Genomic DNA, 17,653 nt, shown 5'->3' on the forward strand with positions numbered 1-17,653 from the left:
GATCCCCTGGTTATCCTGCACATGGGAGGATCGCTTCAGGGAGTAACATCGGTGCTGAAGGCGCCTTCCTGGCAGCGCCGCTGCGTTGGCAGGGCCATGGGAGATGGTCTTGAGTCGTTGTGTTGAGGCTGAGAGGAGCCTGGAGAAACACCTGCTCCATGCCTTCTGACCAAGCTTTGGTTGGAAACCCCTCAAGGGCTTGTCCTGCAGCTCCTTCCAGCTGCATTCATGCATTGATAATACTGCTGCTCGTTTCCCCTCATCCCATATGCCGATTAAAGCTAGGCTAATGAGCTGTGGGAGTGCTGCTGCTCGTTTCCCCTCAACCCATGTGCCAATTAAAGCTAGGCTAATGAGCTGTGGGAGTGGAGTCATGGTGTGAGGGAGTTGGTGTCTTCCACCAGCATGCTTTGTAGGAGCACAGCAGCTTGGAGAAGGTCTCTCCTTTCATGTGAGCAGCAGTGACTGGATGTTAGGGATTATATCGCTTCCATTGTTTATTTTTTATTCATTCTTTCTTTTGAATAAGGTCAAAGTTGGAATTTTGCTTTTGCATATGGATCAGATTTAGTGGAGTAGGTTCAGGTTATTTGTCAAGACCCTCAAGAGTCTATGGGAAGAAGGAGCACAAAGGAAGGAAAATTAAGCATGGGACCGTCTTCCAGAGGTTGGTGTGGAGGGGAGATTAGTTAAAGCTTGACAATTACTGAAGTGTGTGATGTTACAGGTGCTTACCAGCTGCCTTTGCGGTGTCCTCCTGGGACTAAAAACCTACTTGTGAGGCTCTATGCACTGAGTCACAGGTCTCTGGGATCTGGAGCTGTCTGAATCCATCTAGCTGGGATCTTGTGCTTAAGCAAACTCACCAGTCCAGTGGAGGGTGGGTGACTGGAGTGATGTCATTTTACTTTTCAAGAATTTTACCAGAATGGCTTCATTTCTTTAAAAAAACAGCTTATCGAACTACCTGGTGTGTATGTTAAAAATAGAAAGTGTCTTAGCAGGAGTTGTGCAAACGTTGCATTTATTTTGCTGAATGCTTCATTGCCAGCTGCAAAGCACAGCTACCTCTACTGCATGTTCCAGTAAACATCTCTTATCCATCCTATAAAATTAAATGAAGCTAAATGATTATGTTTCATCGAACTGTGCAGTGGAATGTGTTGTGTGCAGTGGTACCTACTTTGGGTGCTTGGCTAAATCTTTTTTTCCCTGACTTTACAGTTTACCGTCAGGGTTGATGGATGTTGGTGCTCATGTTGGGAGAAGGCAGTATCTCGGCGTACTGCTGCTGGGTGGGTGAGGCGCTCTGGAGGTCTGTGTTGACTGTGGAGCTGGTGAAGCTTGCAAGCAGGAGACATGGTGAAGATGGGTAGAGGCAAAGGTAGTTGCAGAGTTAATGCTTTAGTACGTTATGCTGCTGAATAAGGCAGCTGAGACCTCCAGAAATACCCATCAGCGCATCATTTCCCTTAGGGTCACGTGGAGGCTCGGTATTGACGTCTCCATCATCCTCAGTCGCTCGGCTCATAGGGATGTATTTTGCTGTAGGCAGTAAAAGTGACTGGCAGCTGGGTCTGAGCCAGCTCGGGTTGTGAACCAGCTGGCTCCAAGCGTGAGCTGTTGCACTGTGGAGCCTAACGGAGGACTGTTCTTGTTATCGTGGCGACTCGGGGGTGCTCTGGTCGTTCTTGGTGCTGCAGTGAGGTGGGTGCTCTGACTGATCTGTGGAAGGGGATGCTGCTTTTCTGGTCTTATCGGGAAGCACTGGGAAAGCGGTGGTACAGAAGATGGAAGCTCTCCCAACAAACTCGGGCTACCAGACTTCAGGAGCTGAAGTAGCTCAGCATTTTGCTTGAGGCCACTCCTTTCTACACTCAGATAAAACCCTGTCTATGCAGAGACCTTGTTCTTTACACTTAAGATGAGTCTTCTTTGAGCATGTTGGACCTGTGGGAAGATAGCGATCTGCCTGCCTGAAGCTCAGTTATTAATAATAAAGTATTTAAGATGGCAATTTGCATTTCAGCAGCTCCTTTAATTCATGGCTCTCCAAATGCTTTACAGACATTGATTAACATAGCCTCACAACAACCCTGTGAGGTAGGTGGATATGATCATCCCCACCACTGTGGGGACAATGAGGGCACCAAGGATAAGGGGCTTGGAGCAATTGTGCTGGGATTTGACCTAGCACTTGGCCATTTAAGTCCCATTAGGCCTTCAGCTTCAGATCATGCTTTTCTAATGCACGGGTTTGACTCAAGGTGAGGCTATTCTGATTAATGAGCCTGTGACTGGCTGGCACAGACTATAAAGGCCATTAATCTAAGGAAGCAGTTTATTAGCCAAGTAGATGGCTCCTTGGTGCTTCTTGCTGCTGGAATAATCTGAGGGTTTGAAGGCATATAAAAAATAGAGTTAGATATCAACCATTGAGCATGGCAGGCTGTAACTGGAGAAAGCCCTTAGACCCCAGGTGGGGAAGCTATGTGGGATGCTACTGTAAATGTATCGATCAGAAAGGACATAATAATTTATAGATAAAGTCCACCCTTCCTCTTTCCCCAAAGGAAAATAAAAAGAACCTAGAAAGTCACTACTGGTTGTCACGTGTCAGCTTCAAGCTCTGGGCGCTTGTCTTCATAGCACCTGCAAAAGGAACAAAACATGGTGCATCAGCAGCCTGTTGGGCTGGCAAAAGAAGTTAAGCAACGTGTTCCCTCAAACCCAGTCCCAGTGCTGGTTTAGCTTTAAAACAACTTAAAATGATGTGAATTACTTGTGTGGGATGGATCTGAAAGTACTGATGGGAATGTGCTCCAATATCACCTGCGGAGCAGGAGCGCGGTAAGCTTGGACTAGAGAGCGAGACCTTTACTTCACAAAGGCTAGCTTATTTACCTCTTCAATTAATGACAAACCACTCTAGCTCTGATGGCTGGCCCTAGGTGATGACACCTATATACGTGAGGTGTATGTGATGCCTTGAGTTCAGGCAGCTTGGATAAACCTGAGGTGGGCATCCAAACTTTTCACTAGGCTCACTGGAACCAGTTTGGACCTTTAGGAGTTTGATGGCAGCTGTTTTTTATTATCTTTCTGAAGGAATAAGAGAGCAGAGAAATAACTCAAAGGCATGCTTTTATCCAGCAAGATAAATAATCCCCAGATAACTCTCTAAAAAGTGAGGCTTAAAAGGGAAACCTTTTCTGATGGTGGGTAACTCATACTGTTGTTCATGTTGATGTTCTTCATGGAGATCAGAGTGATGCTGTTATCCTTCTGGCTTGTGCCTGCCGAGCAGCTGTCAAGAAGAGAAGGCAGTATTAACTACTCTGGAAAACGAGAAAAGGGAATTTCTTTGCACACAACTGGAGGCAAGCTGGCAAGGCTGCAGCTGGCTGGCACACGGGACCAGGGCTGACTTACGCTGCCCTTTGAGCTGCTGTCCTGATGCAGGCACATCCTTAGTGCCAAAGTCCCCGACTCGTGTCCGAACACAGGTTGGGAGATCTCTGGGGAAACAAGCAGTGCATTCAAATTTGGATGCGGTGCTGGTTTGCCCGACAGAAAGCACCATTGTCACCTGTGTCACTACTTGTAGGCAGAGTCAAGGAGCAGTTTGGATCTGGTTCTCAGTGAATGAATTACCTTCTAGCCCTGCAGCCATTACCAGAACTGGAACAAAAGGGAACATTACCGTGTCCCTCTGTCCTAGACCCTTAAGTTTATTTGTCATGCAAAGGGAGCCCTGGATATTTTTACATCCGATGCTGCTGCTCATGTATTGCCAGCATCTCTCTTAAGAGTGGGAGTTACAAGTGTTAGGAAGGTGGAATTCCCCTTTCTCCCTGCCCTGGGGGCTGGGATATGCATTTAGTGCCAGTGGAGACTGGATGACTTTGGGGATTAGGGTGCCTCGGGGGCACAGTCCTCTGCTCTGATATGTCCTGCCTCAGTGGCTGCAGATCACTTAGATCATGATCGTTAAGGGTATTTGTGAACCGTTGATGCAAATTTGGCACCTAAATACTTAGGGGCTTTGACCCCTGTGTCCCTTGCCTCTTTCCAAAGCAGGGTTTATTACTTTGGTAGGAAAATATCAGATGGAAAAATAGGAGCAACATGTTTTGGTCCCTTCCAGCTCTTGTTTCCTGCTGCTTTCCCACGTGCTGCCTCTTTTCTTGGGTAGCAGTGATGGACCATGGGGTTCAGATGGACCATCCTCCACTTGGTGCTTCTCTTCCAAAGGTCTCTGGATTGGGGCCCCCTTATCCTGCTCTTGCTAGATAACAGTAGTAGGCATCTTCGAATGTATTTTTGGGGTCCAGATCTCATCTCACTGAGGCTGCTTTGAGATCCAGAAACCCAAGTTTAGACCTCAAGTCTGTATCTAGGCAAAGAAGGACAAGCAACTGCTTTTGGAAGGTGATGAGTCTTCAGATATCAGTGCAGCTTTGAAATGAGGCCCCTAAATATTGAACTTCTACCTTGGGCTCCATCAGGCAGAGGATGAGGTGCTATCAACGCTCATTTTGTTTTTTTACCTGTCTCAAAGATGTCTTGAAATGCTTCCTTCCACCTGAAATAACCAAAGCAGCTTCTTTTCCTTGCTAAAATTCGTTCTGGAATAAAATAGGCATTTTCAATAGGATGTGAATAGTGCGAGCAGCCTTACCTCTCTGATACCATGGAGGTTCCTGGTTTCTGTTTGTCTGGAGGGAGAAAAGCAGTTAGTGATGTACAGGTGAGAAAATATCACAGCCAAGCAATAAAATAAGTCAGCTATATTCAGAATTACGTTAAAAACGTTATAATTCAGATGAGATTAGAGACATCATGGGGGATACTTGAGCGTTGATTAGAGAAAATTCTTCAACTATCGTGACATACAGGCAGGACTGAATGCTTTGCTGCCTGTTTAGTCACTAGCATCCTTTGGTCTTTTGGCAGTTATCCGTCTTGCTGTAGAGCAGCCTTGCCCTCTAGTGGGCACTGCTTAGTGGGAAATGGGATTCCTAGGGAAGAGGAGTGTCAAACTCCATGACTTTTGCTGGAAGAGCTGCCCACCTCTGGAAATCTGCACATTTAACTGCAGCAAATTTGAGACTGTTTCCTGGTGCGGATGGGTCTGGGCTGGGGCTCTAAAAAGGTGGTCACACTACATTCCTAACCGCTGAATCTGTGTTCCAGTTTGGCTTTGAAACCTCCCCACCATGTAAGCTTTTTGAAAGCATCCTTTAGGAATTGCCAGATCCATGTAGAAACTGATGACTTTTTGGTTAAGGAAAGACAGATCGCCCCAGGGTAATACCTTCTGAGTCCTTTGAGTGGTTGCACTTGAACCTCAGGCTGACCACGCTGACCAGAATGATCACAACCACTATCAGGATAACTATGAAGCTGATGACACCTGGGGATGGAGGAAAGAACTGTCTGTGATTGATGCAACAACTTCTGGGGTAGCAGAGACTGTCATCAAAACTTGGGTAGGAAATCAATATTTTCATTAAAATGAGCATGGTATGTAATAGGCAGAGAAGTAAGTAGTCACTAGAGCGAATGGCTTTATCCTCTTGTGTTTTGGCCTCAAAGGGCTTCTGGTGAATACTTAATTGGTAAGGCAGTGCCAGGAGGGCAGAAGTCAGCTGATTAGACTGGGGATTGATTGAAGTCAGTATGTCCCTACTACAATTGGTAAAGCTTATCCTAAAGATATATAAGGTCAGATAAATATGTAATGTAATGGGGAGAGAGAAGCTAAAGACTGTGAATGATGTTATCTGTCTCGTAAACCAGTGGCCAACTGCAGATTTGATTCATACATCTGGCCTCGATAAGTCAAACTATTCCTTGCACAGGAATCTTGTCCTGTTAAGACTGCTTCAGGACTTCTCGTGGCTTCTCTTGGAGGATATAAGCAAATGATACTTACGAAGTTAACACTTGACTTTTAAAAATGCTTCTGAAATAACACTTTTTCCTGTAGTGTGATAGAAATGAGCAAATAGGTTTTTTTGCTCGTCCCCATGGAGGAGGGTGACAGTATAGCTCAAGGCAGAGTGGGTCTCTTAAATCTACCCTGTGCCTATCTTCAAACCTATTGCCAGGTTAAGGTGTGGCATCTCTTGCTCCGTCCTTCCACAGTCTGAAGGATGCGGAGGACTTGGCTGCTTCCTGCCAAGCAGGGTGCAACTGTACAGGGGAAGGCAGTAAGGCAGGGTGGGAATGAAGTCCCAACAGGTTTGCAGGGGGAAAAAAGTTGTCTAAGCTTCCGGGCGGGTAGTGTATTTATTCTAGACCCTGTCAGGGAAACCAAGGCATAGCATGGGATCATTTGTGCCCAGGTCTTGTCCTAACACGGAGCTGGGGCTAACACTAGTGCTGGGAGCAAGATCCCAAGCTCAAGTGTAGCTATGATGGACTTTCAAATTGTCTGTCCCTTATATACTGGGCATGGCTGGGAGTATTTATTAAGTGCTTTACTGCCTGCTGGTGACAAGAGTTTTTCTCAAAGGGTTTCCCTTGCACTCTAAAAACTCCAGGATCAGGCATGCTGAAGAAGAAAACTGTGGAGCCATCTCCAGGGAAACCTCTTTGAAGCTGGGTGTCCAAAACAGCATGGCCTGGCACAACAGACCCCCCATCCTCTCCCCAGGTTGCACAAGACCTTACCAAAAGCTGCCACCGTCAGCGGTGATTTATCATCTGTCGGAGTGGGCACAGGCAAGTAGCCAGAAGAATTTGGTGTTGGGGTAACTGGCTGTGACGTGCCTACAAGAGGGGAAAAAGGTAGCTTTATATAAAAGTCTTTCTTCCAAGATTGGGAAGAGGATTCCTAGCAATGCTAGTGGACCTAACTCGCACTTGCACTTTATTGAAGAGAATAACTTTGGATCCTGGCCAGCCCCATCAACGTTAACTGCAAAGTGACCAAGACCTGTGGGAATCGGATGGCCTTGGTGTGGCCCCTTTTATCGACAATCTGAGAACACCCACAGGGTTTTCTGCTGGGGCCCTAGTGATGAAGCTGAGCGTGGCAGGTGAAGGACTGATCTGGCAGTGTGTTTGAGGGGGAGGCTTGTCCTGTCTCCCTCCTTTTACAACCTTTTGCCATAGTGGCACCTTTCCTGCTGTGACTCACAACCACTCTTTCCAGGCTCAACAGGTTGCCCCAAAGTGCTGCTTCTGTGGAGCTTTACGGGCTTTTCAAGGGCTAGATGGGATGGCCAGCATCCCTTAGGTACTTGTTGGCCATTCACCATGCCGCCTTGAAGATAGCAGTATGATGGCCTTGCTGTTGGCTGTGAAAAGGGCTATAAAATACCTAGCGGTAATCACCTCTCTGTGAGGGAAAGGAGAAAGCACCTTGAGTTGCTGATGTTGTGGTACTCTCACTTTTCTTGGGCTCCTGACCTGCATAAAGGAAACGCAGAATGTGAGTCTTGTCCTTGAGTGTCATCCAATAACCAAAAGAATTAATGGGCATGCTGGAGAGGAGAACGGATTCACAGTAATGCTGGTGATATCTGGGAAAACACAGAATTCATACTCGGGCTAAAACCTTCCCACCGAACGTACTTTGAATCTTTTTTTTCCATGTCCAAATAGAAACTCAGGGAACCAAAATTCAAATACCCTTGTATAAACTGTTCGGGTTCTGCAGTCCCAGATGCACTTTTTGGGCAGATACAGCAATTGAATACTAGAAGAGTGAACTAGGAAGGTTATAGATTTGCTATTGCTCATAAACGTTGAGATTTAAAAAAAAAAATCTGCTTAGGGGAAGAAATTCTGCAGATTCTGGGTGTGGATTGACTGTTTGGCTTGTCCTTGTCATTAGTGGGTATGCTGTCCTGGGTTATCTAGAAGTAATTAAGCTAGTTTGTGTTGGGCTAACTTGTACACCATGTGTAGTCTAACTGTGGCAGTGTAGAGGTTTGTTTGAGCGAGGCCTCCAGTTCTCAGTGGGATAAACTGGCTTAGATGAAGCTGTTTGGTTTGTGACATCTGCTTCCAGTGCCTGTGCAAGCAGGTTTAAAGGTAGCCTGTGTGTTTCACTTATACAGTGAAAAAAATCCTTTGCTGCCTCCTGGATGTGTGTAGTCTAACGGTGGCAGTGTAGAGGTTTGTTTGAGGCCTCCAGTTCTCAGTGGGATAAACTGGCTTAGATGAAGCTGTTTGGTTTGTGACATCTGCTTCCAGTGCCTGTGCAAGCAGGTTTAAAGGTAGCCTGTGTGTTTCACTTATACAGTGAAAAAAATCCTTTGCTGCCTCCTGGATGTGTGTTGAATGGCCAGATTATCTGCATTGACCTTAATGAAGAGCTATAGGCCCTGTCAGGAGGCTAAAAATGATACTTTAGAGCTGCAAAAGATCATCTGTAGGTCAAGTAGGATCTTCTTTCCTCCTTTCCCATCCCCACCTTCCCAACAGCAGTGTTGGCCAAAAGTATGTGCTGCCTGGAGAGGTATGGAACAGCTCCTGGCACTCTGCAGTGGAGCACAGGGCGTGCAGCTGAAACTGGAGTTCCTGTCTTGCACTGTTTCGGAATGTAATTTTGCCAAAAGTCAGAAGAAAAAGGGGAAATCTTATGAAAAGGGGAAAAGGTATGAAATAACAAATCTAACTGGTTCAGAAACCACATGGAGCAGAACAGTCCTGAGAAGCAGGGACCACTGCTGTACAATTTTTTCACCAGTCATCAAACCCTTTATTTCATTCTGAAATTGTTCTTCTAGCCACGGGCAGCGGGCAGAAGCTGTGGTTTGCTGAGCCTGGCATGGATACCCTGTCCCTGGGAAATGTTCAGTCTCACACAACAGGAGACCTCGCTTTTGGAAGCATCAGCAACATTTCTATAGTCAAAGATGTATGGGGCTTTTCAGATATAAAGCAGGGTTATAATTAATAGCAATCTGCTCTGATGCAAAGGGCTCTTGGCTTAGCTGGCTGGACAGGCATGTGCAGGCATGCTGGCTGGACATCTGTGCAGGCAGAGCTGACCACGGGTTTTTAACCTTGCTTGCGTTAGAGAAGATCTGAGAGGTACTTAGGGAGCAGAGCAGTTTCTGTCTTGACCATTGCAGATTTTTGAGGCTGAATCTTTCATGGGGAATTAGCTCAGTTGTCAGATTTCAGTCTTCCCACTCACTTGGATTCTGCCCTTATTCTGAGAAAACTCTTACTGAATTCTCTAATTTTTGCTTACAGGCTGGGTTAAGCAAACTGTCAAAAGCAAATTTTTTTTTTTTTTTTTTTTTAAAAAAAAGATGTTAAAAGGGCTCCCTTTTCCTAAACATAGATCAGTCTTTCAACTGTTCAAGTTCATCCCAGGCAGAGGATGCTAAGTGCATTTGGTCTTGTGTTTTATCACTGCTTGTAAGGATACCAGACGTGATTTTGGGTGCTACTGATGGCTCAACCCCAAGATGAAGACTAGTGCTTAGATAACCTGCACCATGTGAACCAAGTAAACTAATTGCCATGAAATTATCTAAACTTATTGTTACTCTGTAAAAGGACAAAGTACCTTGTGGTGGTGAAGCTGCTGTGCTGCTGCTTCCACTGGACTTTTCATCTGGATAAAGAAAACATGGAAAAGGAGAATTAACTCTTGAACTTGCTACTAGTTGTGCTATGGAGAGCTGATGGATTTCCGTGGGGTAGAAAACTTTGTTTACATGAGACTTCCCCTTCAAAACAAACATCAGGATGTCCAGCTAGCAAGCCGTGCAGTCAATTTAGAGAGTGTACATGAGAGGTGAGCTTGGGAGAGGTCTGCTGGGGAGGCTGGGGTGCCTGTAGCTCCTCCACAAAACATTACCTGGTAAAGCGTGATCTGGCTCTTCTGGTATGGGCTTGCTGTGCAGCTGCCACGTCTAAGTCATGGTTGTGTCCAGCCCTGTGCTTTTGGGGAGCTGAAGTGAGCTGCTCTTATAGCAAGGACTCGGAGAGATTCAAAAGTTGCTGCTACTGAATAACTAGCATGGTGTGGACTAGCCCAGTCTTTCTAATGCCCCCAGGATAAGGAGGGATGCATAAACAGGTCCTGCCTGAGCAAAAATTTGAGTTTTCCGTACTTGCCTCGCACAGTCAACGCTAGCAGTGTTGTAGTGACGGAAGAGGATTTGGCTGTAGTAGTTTGACCCACAGAGGTGAGATTCAAGTCGGTTGGTGGTGTTGATTTTACTGAAGGCTCTGTAGAGGAAGCATAACATTACTTTAAAGAGTTCTGCTCACCACAATTGTAAAAAGGCCTCAAACTCCTTGGCAGTTATGGATAATCTTCTAGGGAAAACATGGGCATGAGTAGACAAGGAAATAGCCTTTGTCCTGCTCAGAGTCAGGGGCCTTTTGTACTTTGGCATTAGCTTTTGCATTTTTTTAGTGTACGGAGGTGCTGAGCTGGCAGAGCTCAGCAGACACATGGAGGAAGTCTGGTTTTGCCACCACTTTTTTCCTGCTTTGAAAATGAAGGTATTTTTATCACTGGACACTTTAACTGGCTAGAGCTGCCTGGCACCCACGTGTTTGCTTGTTAAATGAAATGCTAACTTTTATGCTTCATTTCACTGAGAGTCTCTGAGCATAAATAATTCAGTTCTTGCAGTGGTCTGGAGGCTCTGTCATCTTCTTCAGCCTGCTACTCAAAGCTGCATAGCAAGAACATGGTCCAGAGCAAGACGTGGGGAAAAAGCTTTCAATAGGCCCTCTACATGGAAGAGTGGATCACCAGCTTGGAATGTATAGGCAAGTTCCTTGTCTAGACATCTTTGGCTTTCCAATAAAAATGAGAAAAGAGTGAAAATGTTTTTAAGGTTGGTTGTTTTTCTTTTTTCTTTCCCTTTTGTCCAAATGCTTTACCAAAATACTTGAATTTAGGAACAAGTTTCTTTTTTCTGCAAGGCATGGAAGCAGAACCTGACATCTTCCCTCCCCCAAACATAGCAGGAAGAGATCTGTCTCCGAAGATCCAAGTGGGCTAACAGATGTGGATCTGGAGTTGGAGAGATCCCTTCTTGTGTATTTGGTTTTGTGTATTTTCAGACTGAAACACGTAACTTTCTGCTAACACCTTCCTACGCCCACTTCCAGGGCTTCTGTGTGACCACGTACACGTGGTAGTGTCCTGAAGCTGGTTTCAGCAGAAGGGGAGAACAGAAAAAAGGGAATAAAGTAAGGGAACTCCTCAGAGGTTCATATAACTTTTAAATATTTTTCTGTCCTTATAAGTCATTGCTGTTTCCACGAAGGTAGAAAACAAAGCAAAAACACCAACATGAATAACTGAATCAGAGCTAAGGCAGTGTTCAGTCCCTATGCTGACACAAACATTGTACATTTTAGGACAAGCCTCTTCATGCTTCCCCTTTTCCTCTTGGACAAGCGCGGAACGTGTTGACCTGTTGTATGGGAGGTACTGAGGGTGTGCAAAGCACTGGAAGTTTTTAGTTAAAAAAAAAAATAGAAAAATGCGGTCAGGCTTGTCAAGAGAGCAGTATTGAACAGTAAATGTAATGTGGGGAAGCTCTTACAGCAATGACTTCATTGCTGTTACTTCCGTCACGACACCGGGAGCCAAGGCCAGACCGGCACTGAGCTTGCACGTCCTGCACACGCCGACGGTCCTCGCAGGGAAGAGCTGCCATGCAAAGCAGGTGATGCCAGGTAGGAGGATGCAGCAACACGGACACCGCCCAGCCTGGCCCCTTGCCCGGGTTCTGGGCAGTCGCGTCCTTTGTGCACGCAAGATACAAAGCCCAGGGTTTTCCCCTGGGTTGTGACCTGCCGACCCTGCTTCTCCCTATTCAATTTAGTGATTTTTCCCTGTTCTTGCTCACACCTGTACCTTGATCCCTCTGGGGTGAGCTGGCTGGATCAGAAGCCCTTACGCCACAAAATTTTCTTCTTCCCCACCACTATTCTCATCTACCCTGCTGCTGCACAGCCCCATTTATTGCTGGATGGCCCAGCTGGACTGAAAGTCAGACCAGTTCCAAGCCAGGATGCCCCTGAGCAGCACTCTTAGGTCTCCAGATGAGTGTTACCTGAGGTATGGTTCTTTACTTCAGGGCTGTGTGTTGTTGATTGGGATTGACCTGTAAAACAAGCAGAGAGACATGGAGGTGACATCTCCTACACGTGCTCCTTGTTGGTGGGATCCCTGTAGGGAGGGTTGAAGGATGGGCCAGAAAGGGGCTGTTATAGCCAGTAAGAGCTGAAAGGGTGACGGAGGCAAGAGATGCTAAGGAGGGAGTTTGTCACCGGTGTGGCTATAGGGACCTTGGCTCTGAGGATCGGTGGAGAAGAGCGTGCTGATGGACAACTGCTAGGAAACAGCTGGGGGGACCTGAGAGCAAAGACAAGGCAGGATCCCTCTGCTTTCACTAGGCTTCCTGAAACACAGCATTGCTTTCTTCCAGACAAGGCTGGGGGCAGAGACTCGAAAAAGGGGAACCAGGCAAGGTCATCCTCTGGGGCGCAGTGCCCTCCATGGCCCCTGGAGATCTGGGGGTGAATGACGATAGATGGGGCAGGCAGAGGTGGGCGACACAGGGTCCTGGGAAAAGGATGGGAAGCGGATGGGAGTTCTGAATCTGGTTCCCATTTGTGGACTCTCCATTTGCATCCCCACACAGGTATGCGCATCCACATCCAAATAGACGTTTAAAGCAGATCACAACCCAGGAGGTACCTGTTACGGCGTGGACAGAGGAGTCTGTGGAGGTTGTAGTACCTGAAATGAAAGAGGAAGAGTATTAGCGGTGCTAATCTGTGACTGTCACTAATGCATTGGTGTTCTTGCTGGTTGTGCGGTTTGGGTTTTCCTCATCTTCTGTAGGAACGACTTTGAAATACATGATTTCCCCAAAAGCATTAGCAAAGAAGTAGTAGCAAACACTGAGTGCAAAACTATCGGGTTCTGAGTAAATTAGTACTGGAGTTTATTCAGCCGGGATAAATGCCCTCCTCCCCAGATGGAGCCCAACCCTTCAGGGAGCCGTCTTCCTCTCTTACAGGGAAATGCAAGGCCAGATAAATCAGTGGGGTCGTTCCCTCGCCATGAGCTGTTTGCCTCCAGCTCGGTCTTGGCAGAGAAAGGCTGTTTGACCTGTATTCTGGAGCTGTTTAAAGCGTTAAGACGCTCATTTGAACGCTTTGTTCCCTTGAGAACTTAGTGAGTGGATGGATGAAGTTTGTAAAGGCTTCCAGGAGCCGATGGGACTGTTTTCCTTCCTGTCTCCTACCTCTGATCCTTCTGTCCCCTCTATTTGCATCCTGGGAAGCTGGCTGAAGCCTTGTGGCCATGTAAGTCTGGACACGGCGAGGGGCTGCAGCCTGGGGACTGACTCAGAGCTGCCTTCCCTGGTAGTGGTGGGGAGTCCTGTAGGTCCACGCAGGGCTTTGCTCTCCCAGGGTTGTAGGTGTGGCACTGAGTCCCTAGTTTCTCAACTGAAAGGTGGTTTTGGTATTGTTTTGTTTTGTTTTGGATTTATGGCAAAGCATCCCTGCACCAATCCCCTGTGTTGCCTACTCTCAGGATCCCTGGTGTTTTTCTTTAAGCCCCAGCTCCTGGAGTCCTGTGATTATATGAGATGCCAATTAAAAATGCTGCCATTCAAAATGGGAAAAAGAAATGTCCAGTTCCCATACTTGAGGACAAGATGTAAATGCACTTGAAACGCTCAAATCAAACCCAACTGGTTTAACTTTGAAAAGGTTATTTTTGAAATGCATATCCTAATCGGTATTTTTAAATGGTTATTGCTGATGATCCTGGTGTTGTCTGTAGTTAAGATTAATGGAAGAAACTCCATTACAGCTGCAGAAACCAGCTGAATCTGATCCCACCAGTGATCCATCTCACCGGAGTCCCATGAGAGCTAAAGGTTTCAGACAAAAAGGGACAGCGGTAAAGGTTGAATCCTTCCAGCTCTCTGTCCGCTGGCTCCATTGCAGCAGTGGCTCCGTTGCAGCAGTGGTCTGTGGTGAGGTGCAGTGCCTTTGCAGGATGCTGTGTCTCGTGGGGTGGCAGGAGGGGAGGTCCAGCAACGCAGCGCTAACCAGAGCAGAGCAGTGCTTGTGCACCCATTTACAGCCAGAATCTGTCCTCCTGTACACGAGATCCATCTCACCTGCTCCTTTAATCTTCATCTCACCTGCTGCTTTACATCTCTTGTGAGCCAGCCTGCAAGCGAGCTCATCTCCAGACTCTCTTTCTCACCAAAGAGAGGACCAGGCACTCCTAAAACCCTATTGCTCTGACCTATTTCGGATCTCTACCTTACCTTACCTGTTTCAGATTTCTACCTTACTCTAGCTGTGGCTAGAGGAGCCTGTAACATCCCGTTTCTTACCAGGAGCCGTAGAGGCGATGTAGGTGATGAACTTCGTGGTGGGTACCTACGCTGTAGGTGTTTGAAAGAGGTCGGATGAATGCCCTGGTAGTGGTGTGTACCTGGAACGAGATCTTTAGCATCCAGCGTATGTGGGTTATCAGGGCTTGGCTCAGAGCTCAGCCCTTGGGACCGCCTGGGTGTAACGAGCTCCTGATTGATCTCATTTTTCTCACGTAACTGTGTTGGAGCTGTAATTGTTTTTTTTGTCTGAGGCTTTATGACAATGATCCCAGCCAAACAGGAACCAAAACAGCGTGTAAACCACGGTGAATACGTAATAAAACATGGTCTCTTCCCAGATAGGATTTGGCTGTGAAAATCAGACCTGACTTTTCAGATCTTTTCTATGCTTTTCTCTTCTAGCCTTCTGGGCAGCAGGCTGGGAAAACTGTCTTGTTTAGTCCATGAAAGAGGAGACATGATCAGATCTTTAATTACATAGAGAGAAAGGGACTAACTGGTTTTGTAAATCCATTGGGAACAGGACCAGAAAACAAGGACTTTTAACTGCAGCAAGGAAAAGGGAAGCTGGGCAATAGGAAACTGCCTTAACATAAGGATAGTGAGTTGCTAGGAGTGATTGTGTAGGAGAATTGTGGGATATCCTTCTCTGCAGGTTTGGAAGAGCAGGTTAAATGAGCATCGGTCTAGTAACATAGACAGGATTATGGACAGATGTAACATCACTTACTAAATCAACTAATATAGTGGAAGAAAAGATCTTTTGGGCAAACGGTTGCCCTTCTAAAAGAGGTAGAGATGCTTCTTTTGAGGCAAGGGGATGCACCCCTTTGCAGCCCTGTCGCCTGGGATGCTGTGGGGCACTGCCTGCTCCCCGGGGGCCCAGCTGATTCCATGGAGAACATGCGGTGACTTGGGCTCTTTCCATCGATCCCAAGAGTTTGCCAAGTTTTCTCTTTGTCACTGGGCTTCCTCTTCTTAAACAGCTTTACAGCACAATTTCTGGACATTGGTTTGCAAATGCCTTAAGGTACTCTGTATACATTCAGCACAAAAAATAATGTGCTGAGATCATCATGGGGGCCAATATCCTCTAGCAGCTGCCAAACTCAAACAGCTCCTTTCTCCAAAATTCCCTTGCAGAAGCCATTGTCTTGTTCCTCCGCGGGGAGAAGTAGCTGCTTGTAACACATTTTCTTTTTTAAATTATCACAGGTGCTTTTTAGTGTACACGGCATGTGAAAGCATCAAGAATCGCTGAAGAAAGAGCTATTGTCTGCACTTAGTCTTTGTCGAAGGAAAAGGGGAATAAAGGTGCTGAGCTGGCAGTTCATTCAACCATTTTTAGTGCAGCTGAGGAGAAATCTGAGAGCTTGAATGGAGCCTCTGGGGACGGGAGGAAGCTGAGAGCGAGGGAGATGACATTGCTGCCGTGTACTGCCATCCCTGATGGGACGACCCCGGGGGCTAGCTCCAGCATCCTGGGGGCTAGCTCCAGCATCCCCGGCGCTGGGGCAAGAGGACCGTACTCAATGCTTTCTTCCACCACAGCTCAGCCCCTCACTGAAGGTCACACCAGAGCACTGGCTCATAAGGAGTTCTCTGTTTGCAAAACTAAACCATGGGGTTATTGTAAATAAGATGAATAAACAGGTTTTTTCCAGTGTTCAGTCCCTGGAGTTCACCTGGCCAAGTAGTCGCTCACCCTGGTCTGCCGCGTTCGAGCTTTGCTGTGGAGAAGTGACCGGTCTTGCTGTGAAGAGGCCAAGGGATGGAGATCCACTTCTGGCACTTTGCTCAGGAATAAATGGCCCTGGCTCTATAAACACAACCGCACGTTATTTCAAAGTGGAGCATGTCTGGCTTTGACTTCTGGCCACTGCTGCTTGTTATGCCTTCCCTGCCAACTTAAATAATCAAAAGTCCTGTTATATTAGGTGTTTTCTTTTGGTGAAGGTGCGCAGCATCCCGGCTGAATTACAGCGGAGAGGGCTGGACGTGCGCAAAGCAGGAAGAGACCCGAGTCACGTCGCGGGGCTGGGCAGCGGGGTGGGCGCGAACAAAAAAGGGCCACGCGTCGCGGCTCCCCGCAGACCTCCCCAGGGGACTCTCGTGCAAACGGTGCTGGAAACCGTTTCCTCCCGGTGCCTCTGCCAGCACGGCCCTGCTCCCCTCCGTGGAGGGCTCTGGCTGTATAAACAGCTAGCAATAATAATCGGGAGGCAGCCAGCGCAGCTGTAATTGCAATAAACATCAAAGCCATTCAAATGACTCGCCATTAAGCGCAAGCACTGCCAAGATATTCGTTGCGTGTTTGGATGCAAGTGATTTATAGCTGGATTGTGCAGTTCTAGGTGGAGACGGGGAGCTTGCTGAGGGATTTACGATGGGAAATACGGCTTTCTGCTCTTGCTGTAATGGGAAACTCCTGATTACCCATCGGAGCCATCGGGCTGCCGAGGAGCGCATCGGAGCTGCAGGTGCATTTCAGCTCTGACTCAGCGCTAGCTGCTTTTCGGTTAATTTTTCCAGAGGATGAGCAGGGGAATTTTGGATTTCTATTACTTGCAGGAGTTCTTCTGTGAGGTTTGATGTGAGTGTTGGACTGAGAGCGGAGGGGTCTTTCCATGGAGCCTTCTCTCAGGGCAGCTGAGAGCCAGCAGCTCACTCCTCAGCACAAAAAGAGAATGATGCGAAACAAAAAAAGGTGAATTTTAGGTATTTCTGCTTTGGTATTATTTTTTGCAATCGTAGACATTTAAAGAGTGGTTTCTCCAGCTGCTGGTCAAAGAGAGGCACTGACGTTTAAAAAACCCGAACTTTACATCAGAGCCTCCATATATCAGCACTGCTGTAGCAGAGACCTGGGCCAGCTGTTGGGAAGACTTCAGCAGGGTTTAGATGAGGCTCAAGAAGGGCTCGTGCTGTCCAGTCTGTATTCATAGGGGGATGGAGTCGCAGGGGAGGATCTCTGGCACCAGTATGAAAGCACTGGGACTGGTCCTGTCCACTCAGAACTGGTGATGGAGAGGGACCGTCTATCCCTGATGACGTGTAACCCACGCTGGACTCTTCTCCTTCCCTGGCAGTTTTGGGGGGAGATGTGGTGATGTCCTGCCTGTCCCCAGGGAGCGCATTGCGTGGCAGGGGGCTGCAGAGCCCGTGTGGCATTGTGCAGCCTCGCTGCACCAACCTCGGTGTCACCCTCTGCTTGCAGGTTGCATAAACAAATGCTTTCAGAAAAAGAGACCTAGCCACCTAAAATTAGACTTTTCAATTCGTATATT

At 47.2% G+C, this 17,653-nt stretch overlaps 1 protein-coding gene across 1 annotated transcript; it reads right to left on the bottom strand.

The window, feature by feature from the left end:
* Positions 1-3,207: 3,207 nt before the first annotated feature.
* Positions 3,208-12,743, bottom strand: ECSCR (endothelial cell surface expressed chemotaxis and apoptosis regulator; the record flags this gene model as incomplete). Its single annotated transcript, XM_009581984.1, has 9 exons — positions 3,208-3,307; positions 4,682-4,718; positions 5,318-5,416; positions 6,679-6,777; positions 7,372-7,419; positions 9,536-9,583; positions 10,090-10,203; positions 12,054-12,104; positions 12,701-12,743. Coding segments are annotated over 9 exons (639 nt in total), but the record flags the coding sequence as incomplete, so codon positions are not given.
* Positions 12,744-17,653: the final 4,910 nt, after the last annotated feature.

Source organism: Fulmarus glacialis, unplaced genomic scaffold, assembly GCF_000690835.1.
Source record: "Fulmarus glacialis isolate BGI_N327 unplaced genomic scaffold, ASM69083v1 scaffold14157, whole genome shotgun sequence".
Lineage (NCBI taxonomy): Eukaryota > Metazoa > Chordata > Aves > Procellariiformes > Procellariidae > Fulmarus > Fulmarus glacialis.